The following is a 12,471-nucleotide window of genomic DNA, read 5'->3' as shown; positions in this document are numbered from 1 at the left end:
CCTGGATGTTTTGGGTTAGGGTCTTTTTGCTTTTTGCATTTTCTTTGACTGTTCTATCAATGTTGTCTGTTATCTTCTGCCCCTTAGATTCTCTCTTCTATCTCTTGTATTCTGTTAGCAATGCTTGCATCTATGTTTCCTGACTTCTTTTTTTTTTTTTTTTAAGATTTATTTGTTAATTTATTATATGTAAGTACACTGTAGCTGTCTTCAGATACACCAGAAGAGGGCGTCAGATCTCATTACGGTTGGTTGTGAGCCACCATGTGGTTGCTGGGATTTGAACTCTGGACCTTAGGAAGAGCAGTCGGTGCTCTTAACCCACTGAGCCATCTCACCAGCCCGTTTCCTGACTTCTTTCCTAAGATTTCTAACTCCAGAGTTGTCTCTTTTTGTGATTTCTTTATTGTTTCTACTTCCATTTTTAGGTCTGGATGGTTTTCCTCAATTCCTTCACCTGTTTGTTTGTGTTTTCCTGCAATTCCTTAAGGGATTTTTGAGTTTGCTCTTTAAGTGCTCCTAGTTGTTTACTTGTGATCTCCTGTAATTCTTTATGGGACTTTTTTTGTTTCCTCTTTTTAAGAGCTTGTACCTCCTTACCTATGTTCTCCTGTATTTCTTTAAGGGAGTTAGTTGTTCATGTCCTTCTTAAGTTCCTCTATCAGCATTGTGAGATATGATTTAAGATCCAATTCTTGCTTTTCCAGTGTTTTGGGATATCCAGGACTTGATGCAGTGGGAGTACTAGGTTCTGATGAAGCCAAGTAGTCTTGGTTTCTGTAGGTAGGACTCTTGCGTTTGCCTTTCACCATCTATTGATTTTTGGTGTTAGATGTTCTTGGTGACTCTGACTAGAGCTTGTCGTGTCCCTGCTGCCTTGTGACTCCCCTGCAACTCGTGGGGCCTGTGCCTCCCAGCTGGCTGCTACCAGCTTAGACACTCACCGGAGAGAAGATGGCGGATCTCACCCGAGTCTCTGGGTTAAAGCCCTGATTTTTCTTAATTTATAGTCTATAGTCAAAATGTGAGGCATTTTTTACCCAATGACAATAAAAGTAGACTCTGACCTATGAGGTACAGCTAGTTTATTTGGTGGGAAACTAGTGAGCTGAGTTCCTTAAGGAAGACAAGACAGTAAAAAGAAGATAAGATAGTAGATACAGATAAACTGGAGATAGAGTATGGTTCCTTAGTAGACAAGGAAAGCCAAACAAAAGAAGTGTGGAATGGTTTATCTGCAGTTCCACAGCCAATTATACACAACCCTTAAGTCTGTGTACATAGATGATAGTAAAATAAATGCAGGGCAGCACAAAGCAGTGTGGGTTGGAACTGTGAGGGAGAGAGGTGCTTGAGAGAAACAGGGCAACCCCCCCCCCCCATGGGCACAGTTGTATTAGGAGCTTATTGATCTTAAGCTGAATGAAAGATCCTTTGGGCTTTATTATGTTTTAAATCTATACATATGTTTTATATCTTATTTGATGATGTTTATGAAAATAGTTCCTGTTTAGAAAAGAGAAGTTCAGGAGTTTTATTTTTTTTTTTTAAATAAAAGGCAAAAAAGTTGGTAGACTTTTTTTTTTTACAGTTAGGGATTAGGTTAGCTAATAGATAAATAAATTTGAATTTTCGTTGACTTTTTTGGTGGTTCTGAGGTATGCACACCTTCTGTCACATGCTAGGCAAGAATTCTGCAACTGAGCCATATCTCCAGCCCATGAATGTACTTTTTATTATTCTGTCTTACTGTATAATCAGGATTTTAAAATATACATAGTCTACTGTCAATAATTCAAATATATAGAATTTTGGATTTTTAGTAATCATGTTGTTATAAATAGTAGCAAATGCATAAACTACACATTATTTTCTAGATGTTTGGCTTTTGGTTTGAAACTGATCTACCTTTGCATTAAAGGAAGTCACACTTCACTTGTCATTTGTAACAGGAAATGAGACTTTACATGTACCTGATTCCTGTGTTTTTGTTAAAGTATCTTATTTTTTATAGGGGGCAAATATAAGCTTGGATTTATTTAATCCGGTAGAACATCGTAGAAATCCAGCTAATGGTGTAGTTCTGACAACTTATTGTGCTGTTCAAGCAACATGCTTCTTTTACTCAGTTTTAAGTCTTCAAGCAATGCCTTTTTTTGTCATAACAATATCTGTATCGGTAAAGAAGAATAATTTATAGCTCAGTTGTGACTTTTGAAAAGTTAACTGTCAATTCTTTAATTAAGATTAAAGCCACTTAACTCATACAAATGTTAAATTCCATTACCAAGTCTCCAAGCTCTCTTTGTTGTTGTTGTTTTGTGCTGTTCTCGTGTGTTTTGATATAGGCTATCAAGATGGAAATGATTCAGAAGCTTCAGGTCCATTCAGAAGAGGTGGAAGAGCTAGTTTCCGAGGTTGCCGTGGAGGACTTGGTTTAGGAAGACCAAGTTAGTAGTGGATTGCATAAGATGTGCTTCATTTGTTGGAAATTATTTTTTAAAACCCTAGTGTACAAAGTTGCTATTATATGAATATTTTAGTAGAGTAACAAACACAGGTTACCACTTCATGTCATGTATCATTATTTTTAGAAACATGGGTAACTGAAAAATAAGTTGGAACACTTATTTCAGAAGTTTGTGTTACCACGTCTTTATAAAGCATTATATATTACTAAGTGTCTGGAGGCTGGAAACTATGGCTGACCTTATAAATGAATGGTCTTCTGTATGGCTCTCCCCTTCATACATTCTTTTACCAACATGACTTTCTACTTTAAAGTTCGATAGCTAACATTTTTCTAAAAATAAAGTATTATTTTTCATAAATCATATAAATGTATCTCTCAATAGCAATTTTGGATACAAATGACATTGAAAAATTTCAATACTCATTAAATAAATGTATAAAATTAAATAAATTGCCCTTTATTTAAAAAATATCATACAGGCCTCTGAAGGGCAGAGCTGATAGTATTAGATTACGGTGGGAGTAGGGGCAGGGATGATGTTTTAGTGAACAGGCAGTGAGATGATGCAGTGTGGTCTCTATGCAAAGTAAAAGTCCCATTTTGGGGAGGAGACTTTTGTTTGGGGATAACATTGACCCTAACTTATTTGTAAAATAACAGTGATTTTTGAGGAAGTTATTTGTAATTCAAGTATACAATTTATAGAGAAATCCTTTCTGTGACACTTAAAAAATACATATTGTGATTCTGGTTACACTGTTTTATACATCTTTTAACCTATAATACCATGCTTAAACATTTTGCTAAATGATTGTAAAATGTTGCTAAAAGTAATATAATCAAATTCTGTTTCTTTCAAATAAAGATAGTGAATATGAGCAAGATCAGGGGACACAGCGTGGCGGTGGCCTTTTTGGTTCTAGGAAACCAGCAACAAGTGATTCAGGTGAGAAATGAAACTATTACTGAGCATTGATTTTCATATATGTGTTTATGCTTTTATCAAGAGGGCATGTTTAAGTATATCTCAAGGCTAGCTCACAATTTCCCCCGTATCTTAGTTATGCAGGCAAACGTGTGTAGTCTTGCCTCCCTTAGAACATTGGTGCACGAGGAATTATCTTTCTGAGTGGGCTGACAGTGTGAGATGGGAGTAGATACTTTTAATGGGAAGAAGGAAAAAGAAAGCTTGTGTTGGTTTCAGAGAAAGTTTCTGAGGTATAGAGGAAAATATGTATGATTTAAGGTGAAATGTAAAAAAATTACAAATGAATTACAAGTGAAAAGTGCCTTAAAGGGGAGGGAGTAAGGTTTAAGTGAATTCAGCAAAGTTTAAAAAAGTCAAAGGGACTAGGAATCCCATTGAATGACTGTTGAATACAGTTCTTCTTATGTATCTGAGGGGAAGGAGAGCGGGGATGCATGTTCTTCTAATGTGTGGCAGTGCAATGTCTTACAGGCAATGGTGACACTTACCAAAGCAGAAGTGGAAGTGGCCGAGGTGAGCTCTTACTTGACTGACTTCTGTCAGCTTACATTTATTGTAATCAAAGTCTATTTTCTTTAGGATAATAGTAATTGTCATTGTTTCTACATACCTGATAACTATGAACTTGGTCTGTTGAGTTCCTTAATACGCGTTCAGGTTATTTTCTTTCTGATCTAGCTGTTCTATTGTAAGACTCATGAATGATAGCAGCATTTGTAAACACATGCCCAAAATACTCACTGAGTTCTCTTTATATTAGGAAACCTGAAAATCACCTAAAATTCATCAATAAATATTTAATATGACCACAAATGGGATATCATGCAGATAATTAAATATCAAGATATTTGTACAACTTATTAAAATACCCCTTTCCTCTCATAATCTTAAAGGAAAGAAAATAATAATAGTGACTTTTTTACCCTCAAAAAGGATTTTCCCCAGAGCATAAATATTTAAGTATTATATGAAACTTAAAATACTTTGCAGATTAGTAGGTCAATAAAGGTTATTTGATTTTTGGTAAATCATTAGTCTGAAAACATTCAAAGAAATGAAGCCCCCTGCCTTCTTACGTTTTCCAATATTGAACAAAAAAGTTTGTTAAAATCTATTTAAATCAGATCATCCACAGATGTTTAAAGCTTGTCTGGAGGAGGATTGGATGTATTGAAGAGTTGTTGAAGCCTTTGGGGACTTTTGAAATGTGATTCAAAGCATTTTGCAATATAAGTTGGCCATGAGTCAGTCAGTGAGGACAAAGGAATAAAAGACAGGAAGGAGTTCAAAAATGATCCATTTAAATGTGAAGTTGACAAGGGATAGATAATATTGTCAACTTGACAAGATCCATAATCACCTGGGAGCTAAGCTTGTGTGTGAGATTTTCTAGACCAGGTTAACTGAGGTGTGAAGCCTCATGCTGAATGTGGGCAGTACAGTTCCACAGGCTGGAATCCTAGACGGAATGAAAAACAGAGCTGAGCACCAGCATTCTGCTCTTCACTTCCTCACTGCTAGCACAGTGTGACCATCTCTCTCAAACTCTTGCAGCCTTGGCTCCTTTACCACAATGGATTGTACCTAAAACTGAGCCAGAATTAATTCTCCTTCAGAATTAAGCCTCCTTCAGCTGTCTTTTGTCACATCAATAAGAAAGGAACCAAGGCTGCTTGCATCCTTTAATCTCGAGACAACTGGGAAACTTGACTCATGTCCCTCCTCTCTTGGTTGAGTATGCTCTTTAAGTAATTCACTTTAGTATGCCATAGCTATGATTATGGCCACAATCTGAGTGGTGCTCCTCACAGAATCATACTTCTCAACACATTTTAATTTCTTTTAGAAAGTTATTTCCTTGCTGACCAGGGAAAAGATCTCATAGCTTAAGAAAAGACAGTAGTACAGTCTGTAATCTACATAAAACCATCATGTTGATTATTAAAAACCTTAAAATGTGTTAGATTCTCTATCTTTCTTCCCGTCTTATTTCTCTCCTCTCCCTCCTTTCTCTCATGCTGGGGATCAACAAACCCAGGGACTTGTGCACATTAAATTAACACTCAGCACTGAGATGTGCCTTCAGCCTCTGACATCTCTAACAGCCCTTGTACACAGTGACTTTAAAGGTCTTTTCTATTTTAAGACTGTCCTCTATGGAGACTGAGTGAAGACATGCACAGCTTTGTGTCATATTTGATTATCACTCTGAATTTCTTTAATAGGTGGTTACAAAGGTTTAAATGAAGAAGTAGTAACAGGCTCTGGAAAGAGTAAGTTTTATTTTGGAAAAAGGTTTTGATCTTTCTAGTACTGTTATTTTATTCTTCAATTAACTTTTTTTTTTTTTGGTTTTATCTCCTTTAAGATTCTTGGAAGTCAGAAGCTGAAGGAGGTGAAAGCAGTGATATTCAAGGTACACTGGCGTTTGCATTATCTATTTGAATATGTGCTACATTTCTCTAAAGTTAAAAATATTTAAAACTGTAGTTAAAAACATTTGCACAATGAAAATCTTAGTAGTGATTTCAATAGTTATTTTCTATTTGGTTTTTGTCCAGTTTAGTTATTTTCTCTTGTTTGTATTTCTAGTTTGTAAATTACATTTTTTATTTATATTCCAAGGTCCCAAAGTGACATATATACCCCCTCCTCCACCAGAGGATGAGGACTCCATCTTTGCACATTATCAGACAGGCATAAACTTTGATAAATATGACACCATACTTGTTGAAGTATCTGGACATGATGCACCACCGGCAATTTTGGTCAGTGTATTATTTCTATATTGATATAAATATACAGTATGATGAAATTGCTATCAATATAAAAGTTAAACCTTTTCATGCCTAGGATCCTTGATTGAAAATTGAGAGGCATTGCTTGTCATTTTCAGTAGGATTGCTGTATCAAAAGAGAAAGTGCTGGAATTCATCTCTACTTCCCATACCGTATTAAGAACTTTATTTATATTTACTGAAAAGTCTACTTTTTTCTATATACTCAAATAATTATGTGAGAAAAGAAAAAATTATGTGAGAAATTATGTGAGAAAAAGTAAATAATTAGGATGTGGATTTTATGTGTATGGCTACTTTGCCTGCATATATGTCTTTGCATTACATGACTGCTTGGTGACCTTGGTAGCCAGAAGATGGCATCAGAGCCTCTAGAGCTGGAGTTAAAGATGGTTGTAAGCCTGTATGTGGATTCTAGGAATTGAATTCATATCCTTTGGAAGAGCAGCTAGTGCTCTTAACTGCTGAGCTATTTCTTCCGCCATGGGAAGTGGATTTTTGTATGGAGAATAACAGAAGTCTTCTATTGCCTGTTAATAATTATCTGCACAGTAAGCCTTTATTACTTATCAGAGCTTTTTGTATCTCATAGGGCTTAAGAGCGCAGAAAAGGTATTTACAAGGAATGTTTATGGGAAATATTTTTACAGTGTCATGAAAATACATTTTTATTTATAGTGGGGGATATTGCTATGTAAAGCGGAATCAAAGTTTAAAGCTCACTTAAATGGAATATGTTTATGAAATGATGAGCATATGATGTATGCAGTTTATCATTTAATCATTTGACTTTTTTCCTGTGTAGACTTTTGAAGAAGCTAATCTCTGTCAGACACTAAATAACAACATTGCTAAAGCTGGCTATACTAAGCTTACTCCTGTGCAGAAATACAGCATTCCGATTGTATTAGCAGGACGGGATTTGATGGCTTGTGCTCAAACAGGGTCTGGGAAGACTGTAAGTCATCTTTGCAAATAGACTAGCCCTCTGTCAAACTGTCTGTTGTTGGGTTTTGTTTGTTTGTTTTCCTTTTTCGAGACAGGGTTTCTCTGTATAGATAGCCCTGGCTGTCCTGTAACTCACTTTGTAGACCAGGTTGGCCTCGAACTCAGAAATCCGCCTGCCTCTGCCTCCCAAGTGCTGGGATTAAAGGTGTGCGCCACCACTGCCTGGCTGTTTGTTCTTACTTTGGTGTTTCCTAAGTAGCTTGAATCTCTTGTACTGGTTAGAAGATGTATAGATAATCTAAGCTGTCATAAGTATTCATGCTTTTCTAATTTCTGATTTTCTTGGTGTTTATGTTGTTAGTGTCCATGTAACATAAATATGCTTATTTTTTAAAAGACTAATGTGTTGAGCTAGATTAATTTTATCAAACATGTTATGTTGTATAACATGTCTATGAAGACCTAGTTAACTTCTTGCAATAAAATTTATGCTAAATTCTTATCATAAATCTACCAGCAAGAAGGAAGGGAGTTTTAGGCTATCAAGTAGAACTAGCTCTTGGCAGGGACAAAAATGCTAAGTTTTAAATCAACCAACTTAACTTTCAGGCAGCTTTTCTCTTGCCTATTTTGGCTCATATGATGCGGGATGGAATAACTGCCAGTCGCTTTAAAGAACTGCAGGAACCAGAGTGTATTATTGTAGCACCAACTCGAGAATTGATCAACCAAATTTATTTGGAAGCCAGAAAATTTTCTTTTGGGTAAGTATATCTAGAATGACACTCATAAAATAGTTCTTAGAGAGCTCTCTCAATTATTTGAGAGCTCTAATAATATACTCATAAAAATTTTAGTTTAATTGAATAAACTGTATTTTCTTATAATCTTGTTTATGGACTATTTTTAGAAGAAACAAAATTCAATAGCATGTAAAAAATAAAGTATTACAAATACTGGTGTTCAGTTGCTTGCCTTTTCTGATACTAAGGATTGACTAAAGCCCTTTCCATGTGCTAGGCAGGCACTCTATCAGTAAGCTACACTCCTTTTAAAATTTTTAAGATGGGATCTTACTAAGTTGCCAAGCCTAGTCTCAAATTGAAATTCTCCTTTATTTTCTCAAGTAGCCAGATTATAGGTGTCTGGCACCGTACTTGGCTTTTTTAGTAGCAGATATTTTTAAATATGTTATTTCTGCATTAATTTGTGAATATTTACTTGTGTGCGTATGTGCAATGTGCATGCACATGCATGGTCCATGGAGATCAGAGGATGAATTGGAGGTGTCTGTTCTCTCTCCTTTTATTGTGTGGGTTCTAAAGACAAAATCCAGAACATCAGACTTAGAGGCAAGTGCCTTTCTTTACCTGCTGAGCCGTCTCCTTTCCCCGGCTTCACCTCTGGGGAAAAAAGGTGTTCCTTCACCTTTCCCTGCCCCCTTCCCCTGCTTACCAACCCACCCTCTCCCACTTCTTGGCCCTGGCATTCCCCTACACTGGGGCATAGAACCTTCACAGGACCAGGGGCCTCTCTTCCCATTAATAACTTGACTAGGTCATCCTCTGCTACATATGCTGCTGGAGCCATGAGTCCCACCATGTGTATGCTTTGGTTGGTGGTTTAGTCCCTGGGAGCTCTGAGGGTACCAGTTAGTTCATATTGTTGTTCCTCCTAAGGAGCTGCAAACCCTTCAGCTCCTTGGGTCCTTTCTCTAGCTCCTTCATTGGTGATGCTGTGCTCAGTCCAATGGATGGCTGTGAGCCTCCACTTCTGTATTAGTCGGGTGGGCAGTGTCAGTTGCTGCTAATCCTTTTTCACCAACATTAAGAAAACTGAGAGTTAAAGCATTATTAGTCTGTCCCTGAGGTTTTTTTTTTATTTATTTTTTGTTTAATAAGCACCTCTTTTACAGTACAGTTGGCTTTTTCTGTAATTGTGTGTCTCATGGGATTGTGTGGTAGTCCAGTAACAGGATCCCATTTCAGATGGTTATGAAGCACCCTGTGATTGTTAGGAATTGAATTCAGAACCTCTGGGAAAACATCCCTTACTCTTTAACTGCTGAGCCATCTCTCCAGCCCCAGTAGAACTACATTTTGAGTGCTTAGCTTTTCTAATTATCTATCTGTTACCCACAGTTTATCCACTGGAATTTTAGTGGTTTTTTTTTTTTTTTTTTAGTGTTTATTGTTTATAAACCATTAGCCTTTTATTTTTATAAAATTTAAAATGATTATTGAAATGTCTTCAATGTCAAACCTTATAATTCTTTTGCAAAACTTAGGTATAATTGCTTAGATTAGTACTAAGTTGGTATCTGATTTTAAGTTGAGTAAAAGAAGAAAGACATTTTCAAAAACAAAAAGCATGCTTGGTAAATTTAGACAATGTCTGTACCCAAAGATGAACAGATAGCATTTGGGTATTGCGATTGACCAGGAAGCTTCCTCCCTGCTCGCCAGCTATCATAGTACTAGAGAATTAGTAATTCCTTTGTGTGAGTTGGTGACTGGGGAGGAAGGATTATAGTTGTACTTCAGATAGATTAAGTCTTTTCCTTTGTTCAAATAGATTTGTTTTATTTGCTCTTTGATATTATAAACTTACCATTTTCAACAGAATTTAACATCTTTTAGATAGCTGAATATTTTTTCTTTATGGATCTTGTTTCATAAAGTGACAAGTGAATAATTTCCAAATAGAAAAAAGCATTTCTCTTATCTATAGGACTTGTGTAAGAGCTGTTGTCATATATGGAGGAACCCAGTTTGGGCATTCAGTTCGACAGATAGTACAAGGATGTAATATATTGTGTGCTACTCCAGGGAGGCTGATGGATATCATAGGCAAAGAAAAGGTAAGACTTAAAAGGCAACAAGTTGTTAGCCTAATGGTTATTTTATAGGGAAAGGAGGGGAATGATGAGAGATGTATTTCCTATGTTTTGGTTCTAGCGGGTGCTTTGAATTAATTTTCATAATTGTCAAAATAATCTAACAGGATAGCATTTTCCATATTATATTTGGGGAAACAAAATGTAATTAACAATTTACTCAAATAGTCTTTAGTTAGCTCTAGTCAGTGAGTTAGGGCTAGAATCTGTATCTGATATTAGTAATATTTTATGCATGGAAGAAAGTACAATGAGTATTTTTATATAGTTTCATATACATTTTGGTAAAATAGTTTTTTCCTAAGACTCATTCTTTAGGGCATCAATAACTTTGTCTTCTATTAAAGCATGTGAATGGTAATAATGGGAGTTGTTAATTTTCTAAGTTTTTTAAGAAGAAGTTTTATTTACTTGGGAATCTTATACCCAATTATTACATCTCTTAATTCTTTAAATTCATGGTAATGAACTGCAACTGACTGTTTTGCATTCTATAAAGGAGGTACTTAAAACACTTGTTGGTAAATGTACCTTTAAAATTATATTTATTAAAAGAAGCTAGAGAAACCAATGTCAGATTTTTACTTAACCATCTTTGTGGTAGTTCCAAAGTCACTTGTCATTCCAGGACAGCCAGAGCTACATAGTGAGACCCATTCTCAAAAAAGAAAAGTGCTAAGCTATTTTCAGTATTTCATGGTATTAGATTTTATTTTCTTACATTAAAATTTGATTTTTATCATGATTTTGTCAAGATTAGATAGTATGAATCCATGCTATCTACTACAAGTTAACTATTAGCCATATGTTACTACATATATTTTTAAATAAAAAGTTTAGTTTCATATTTATTCCAGTTACATGTTTCAAACTACATATGGCTAGTGCCTAATAGGTTAGACACTGGAGGTAATAGAACATTCAAATAATTGCAGAAAGTTCTAGTATAAAATATTACTGTAGATATTTTAGGTTCTATTAAACTTAATTTGTAACACATTTTATATATTAGTAAGAGTTTAGATCAGCTATATTATGATTATCTATGATGAGAACAACAATTCTCATCATTGTATGCTTTGATTTTCTGTGCATTAGATTGGTAAATACCATGACCAAAACCAACTTGGGTATTACAGTCTATCATTGAAGGAAATTAGGGCAAGAACTTAATACATAGCAGGAATTGGAGGCAGAAAACTGAAGCTGAGGCCATGGAGGAATTTTGCTTCCTTATAGCAACCTAGGACTTCTACACAAGAGGTGGTACCATACACTGTGAGCTGAGCCCTCCCACATAAATCATTAAATCAAGAAAATGCCCCAGAGGCCCGTTTGATGAAGGCATGTTTTTCAAGTGAGATGTTCTTCCCAGATGATTCTAGCCTGTTGACATACAGCTAGCCAGCATATCCCCTGAGAGTACTTTTTAAAAAGTTGAAATTGTGCAGCATATTTTAGCTTAATGTAAACTAGTATGTATGTTCTGGTTTTGTCTTTGAAAATATCCTTAAAGATTGGCCTCAAACAAGTCAAGTATTTAGTTTTGGATGAAGCTGATCGAATGTTGGATATGGGTTTTGGACCAGAGATGAAGAAGTTAATTTCTTGTCCAGGAATGCCATCAAAGGAACAACGCCAAACCCTTTTATTCAGTGCAACGTTTCCTGAAGAAATCCAGAGGTAAATATCTTTCTTCTCAAAAACAAAAGTGTGAATGGCAGTGTGTGCCTTTGATCCCAACACTCAGGAGATAGAGAAATATGAATCACTGTGTTTGAGACCAGTCAGGCTTACATAGTTAGACTCTTGTCTCAAAATTAACTAATTTAGGGGTAGGTAAAATGCCTGCCATGCCAGTATGAAGATCTGCATGTAATCCCTACCACTCATGTACCAAGTTGGCCTCTTATTCCAGTGTTGAGGAGGCAGAGACAGACAAGTCCCTAGGGCTCCCTGGCCAGAAAATTTGTTTAGCTTGTGATAGGTCCCAGATTTCAGTAAGAAATCCTGTTTCAGAAAAGAAGGTTGACCTCTGCCCTCCACATGCACAACCATCACACACAAACATGCAGATATATGGACATGTGAGCACACTTGCATGTACACATACACAGAGTTGTTACCAAAAAAGAGCTTTACACATGCAGTACAAAAGTAAGCACATGCTTTAAAGTTTGCCACTTTTCTTATTTTTCAATTTTATTCCTGACTTTGCATTATCATTATAATCTCTCCTCCCATTCCCTCCCCTCTCCTCCTTTTTCCTCTTCTCTCTTCCCTTCTCCTCCCCTCTCCTCCACTCTCTTCCTCTCTCCTCTTTCTCCTCTCCTACAGTGTGTATATATAGCTGGGAATCAATAAGTGT

The 12,471-nt window shown here is 36.0% G+C and overlaps 1 protein-coding gene across 6 annotated transcripts in view; it reads left to right on the top strand.

Moving 5' to 3' along the window:
* Nucleotides 1-12,471, top strand: part of Ddx4 (DEAD-box helicase 4) — a 59,855-nt gene that overhangs the window by 35,326 nt on the left and 12,058 nt on the right. For 4 of the 6 annotated variants that reach the window (XM_031360218.1, XM_031360215.1, XM_031360220.1 and 1 more), the window contains 10 exons: nucleotides 2,349-2,450; nucleotides 3,339-3,419; nucleotides 3,918-3,974; nucleotides 5,687-5,734; nucleotides 5,830-5,877; nucleotides 6,087-6,229; nucleotides 7,065-7,217; nucleotides 7,817-7,971; nucleotides 9,938-10,067; nucleotides 11,620-11,786. In XM_031360218.1, the coding sequence (XP_031216078.1) occupies nucleotides 2,349-2,450; nucleotides 3,339-3,419; nucleotides 3,918-3,974; nucleotides 5,687-5,734; nucleotides 5,830-5,877; nucleotides 6,087-6,229; nucleotides 7,065-7,217; nucleotides 7,817-7,971; nucleotides 9,938-10,067; nucleotides 11,620-11,786 (1,084 nt within the window). The remainder of the gene's footprint in view (nucleotides 1-2,348; nucleotides 2,451-3,338; nucleotides 3,420-3,917; nucleotides 3,975-5,686; nucleotides 5,735-5,829; nucleotides 5,878-6,086; nucleotides 6,230-7,064; nucleotides 7,218-7,816; nucleotides 7,972-9,937; nucleotides 10,068-11,619; nucleotides 11,787-12,471) is intronic. The other 2 variants (XM_031360219.1, XM_031360217.1) reach the window with 1 other exon arrangement.

The sequence above is a fragment of the Mastomys coucha genome, unplaced genomic scaffold, assembly GCF_008632895.1.
Source record: "Mastomys coucha isolate ucsf_1 unplaced genomic scaffold, UCSF_Mcou_1 pScaffold8, whole genome shotgun sequence".
NCBI lineage: Eukaryota > Metazoa > Chordata > Mammalia > Rodentia > Muridae > Mastomys > Mastomys coucha.
The sequence above is the reverse complement of the archived record's forward strand: the minus strand, read 5'-3'. Positions and strand labels throughout refer to the sequence as shown.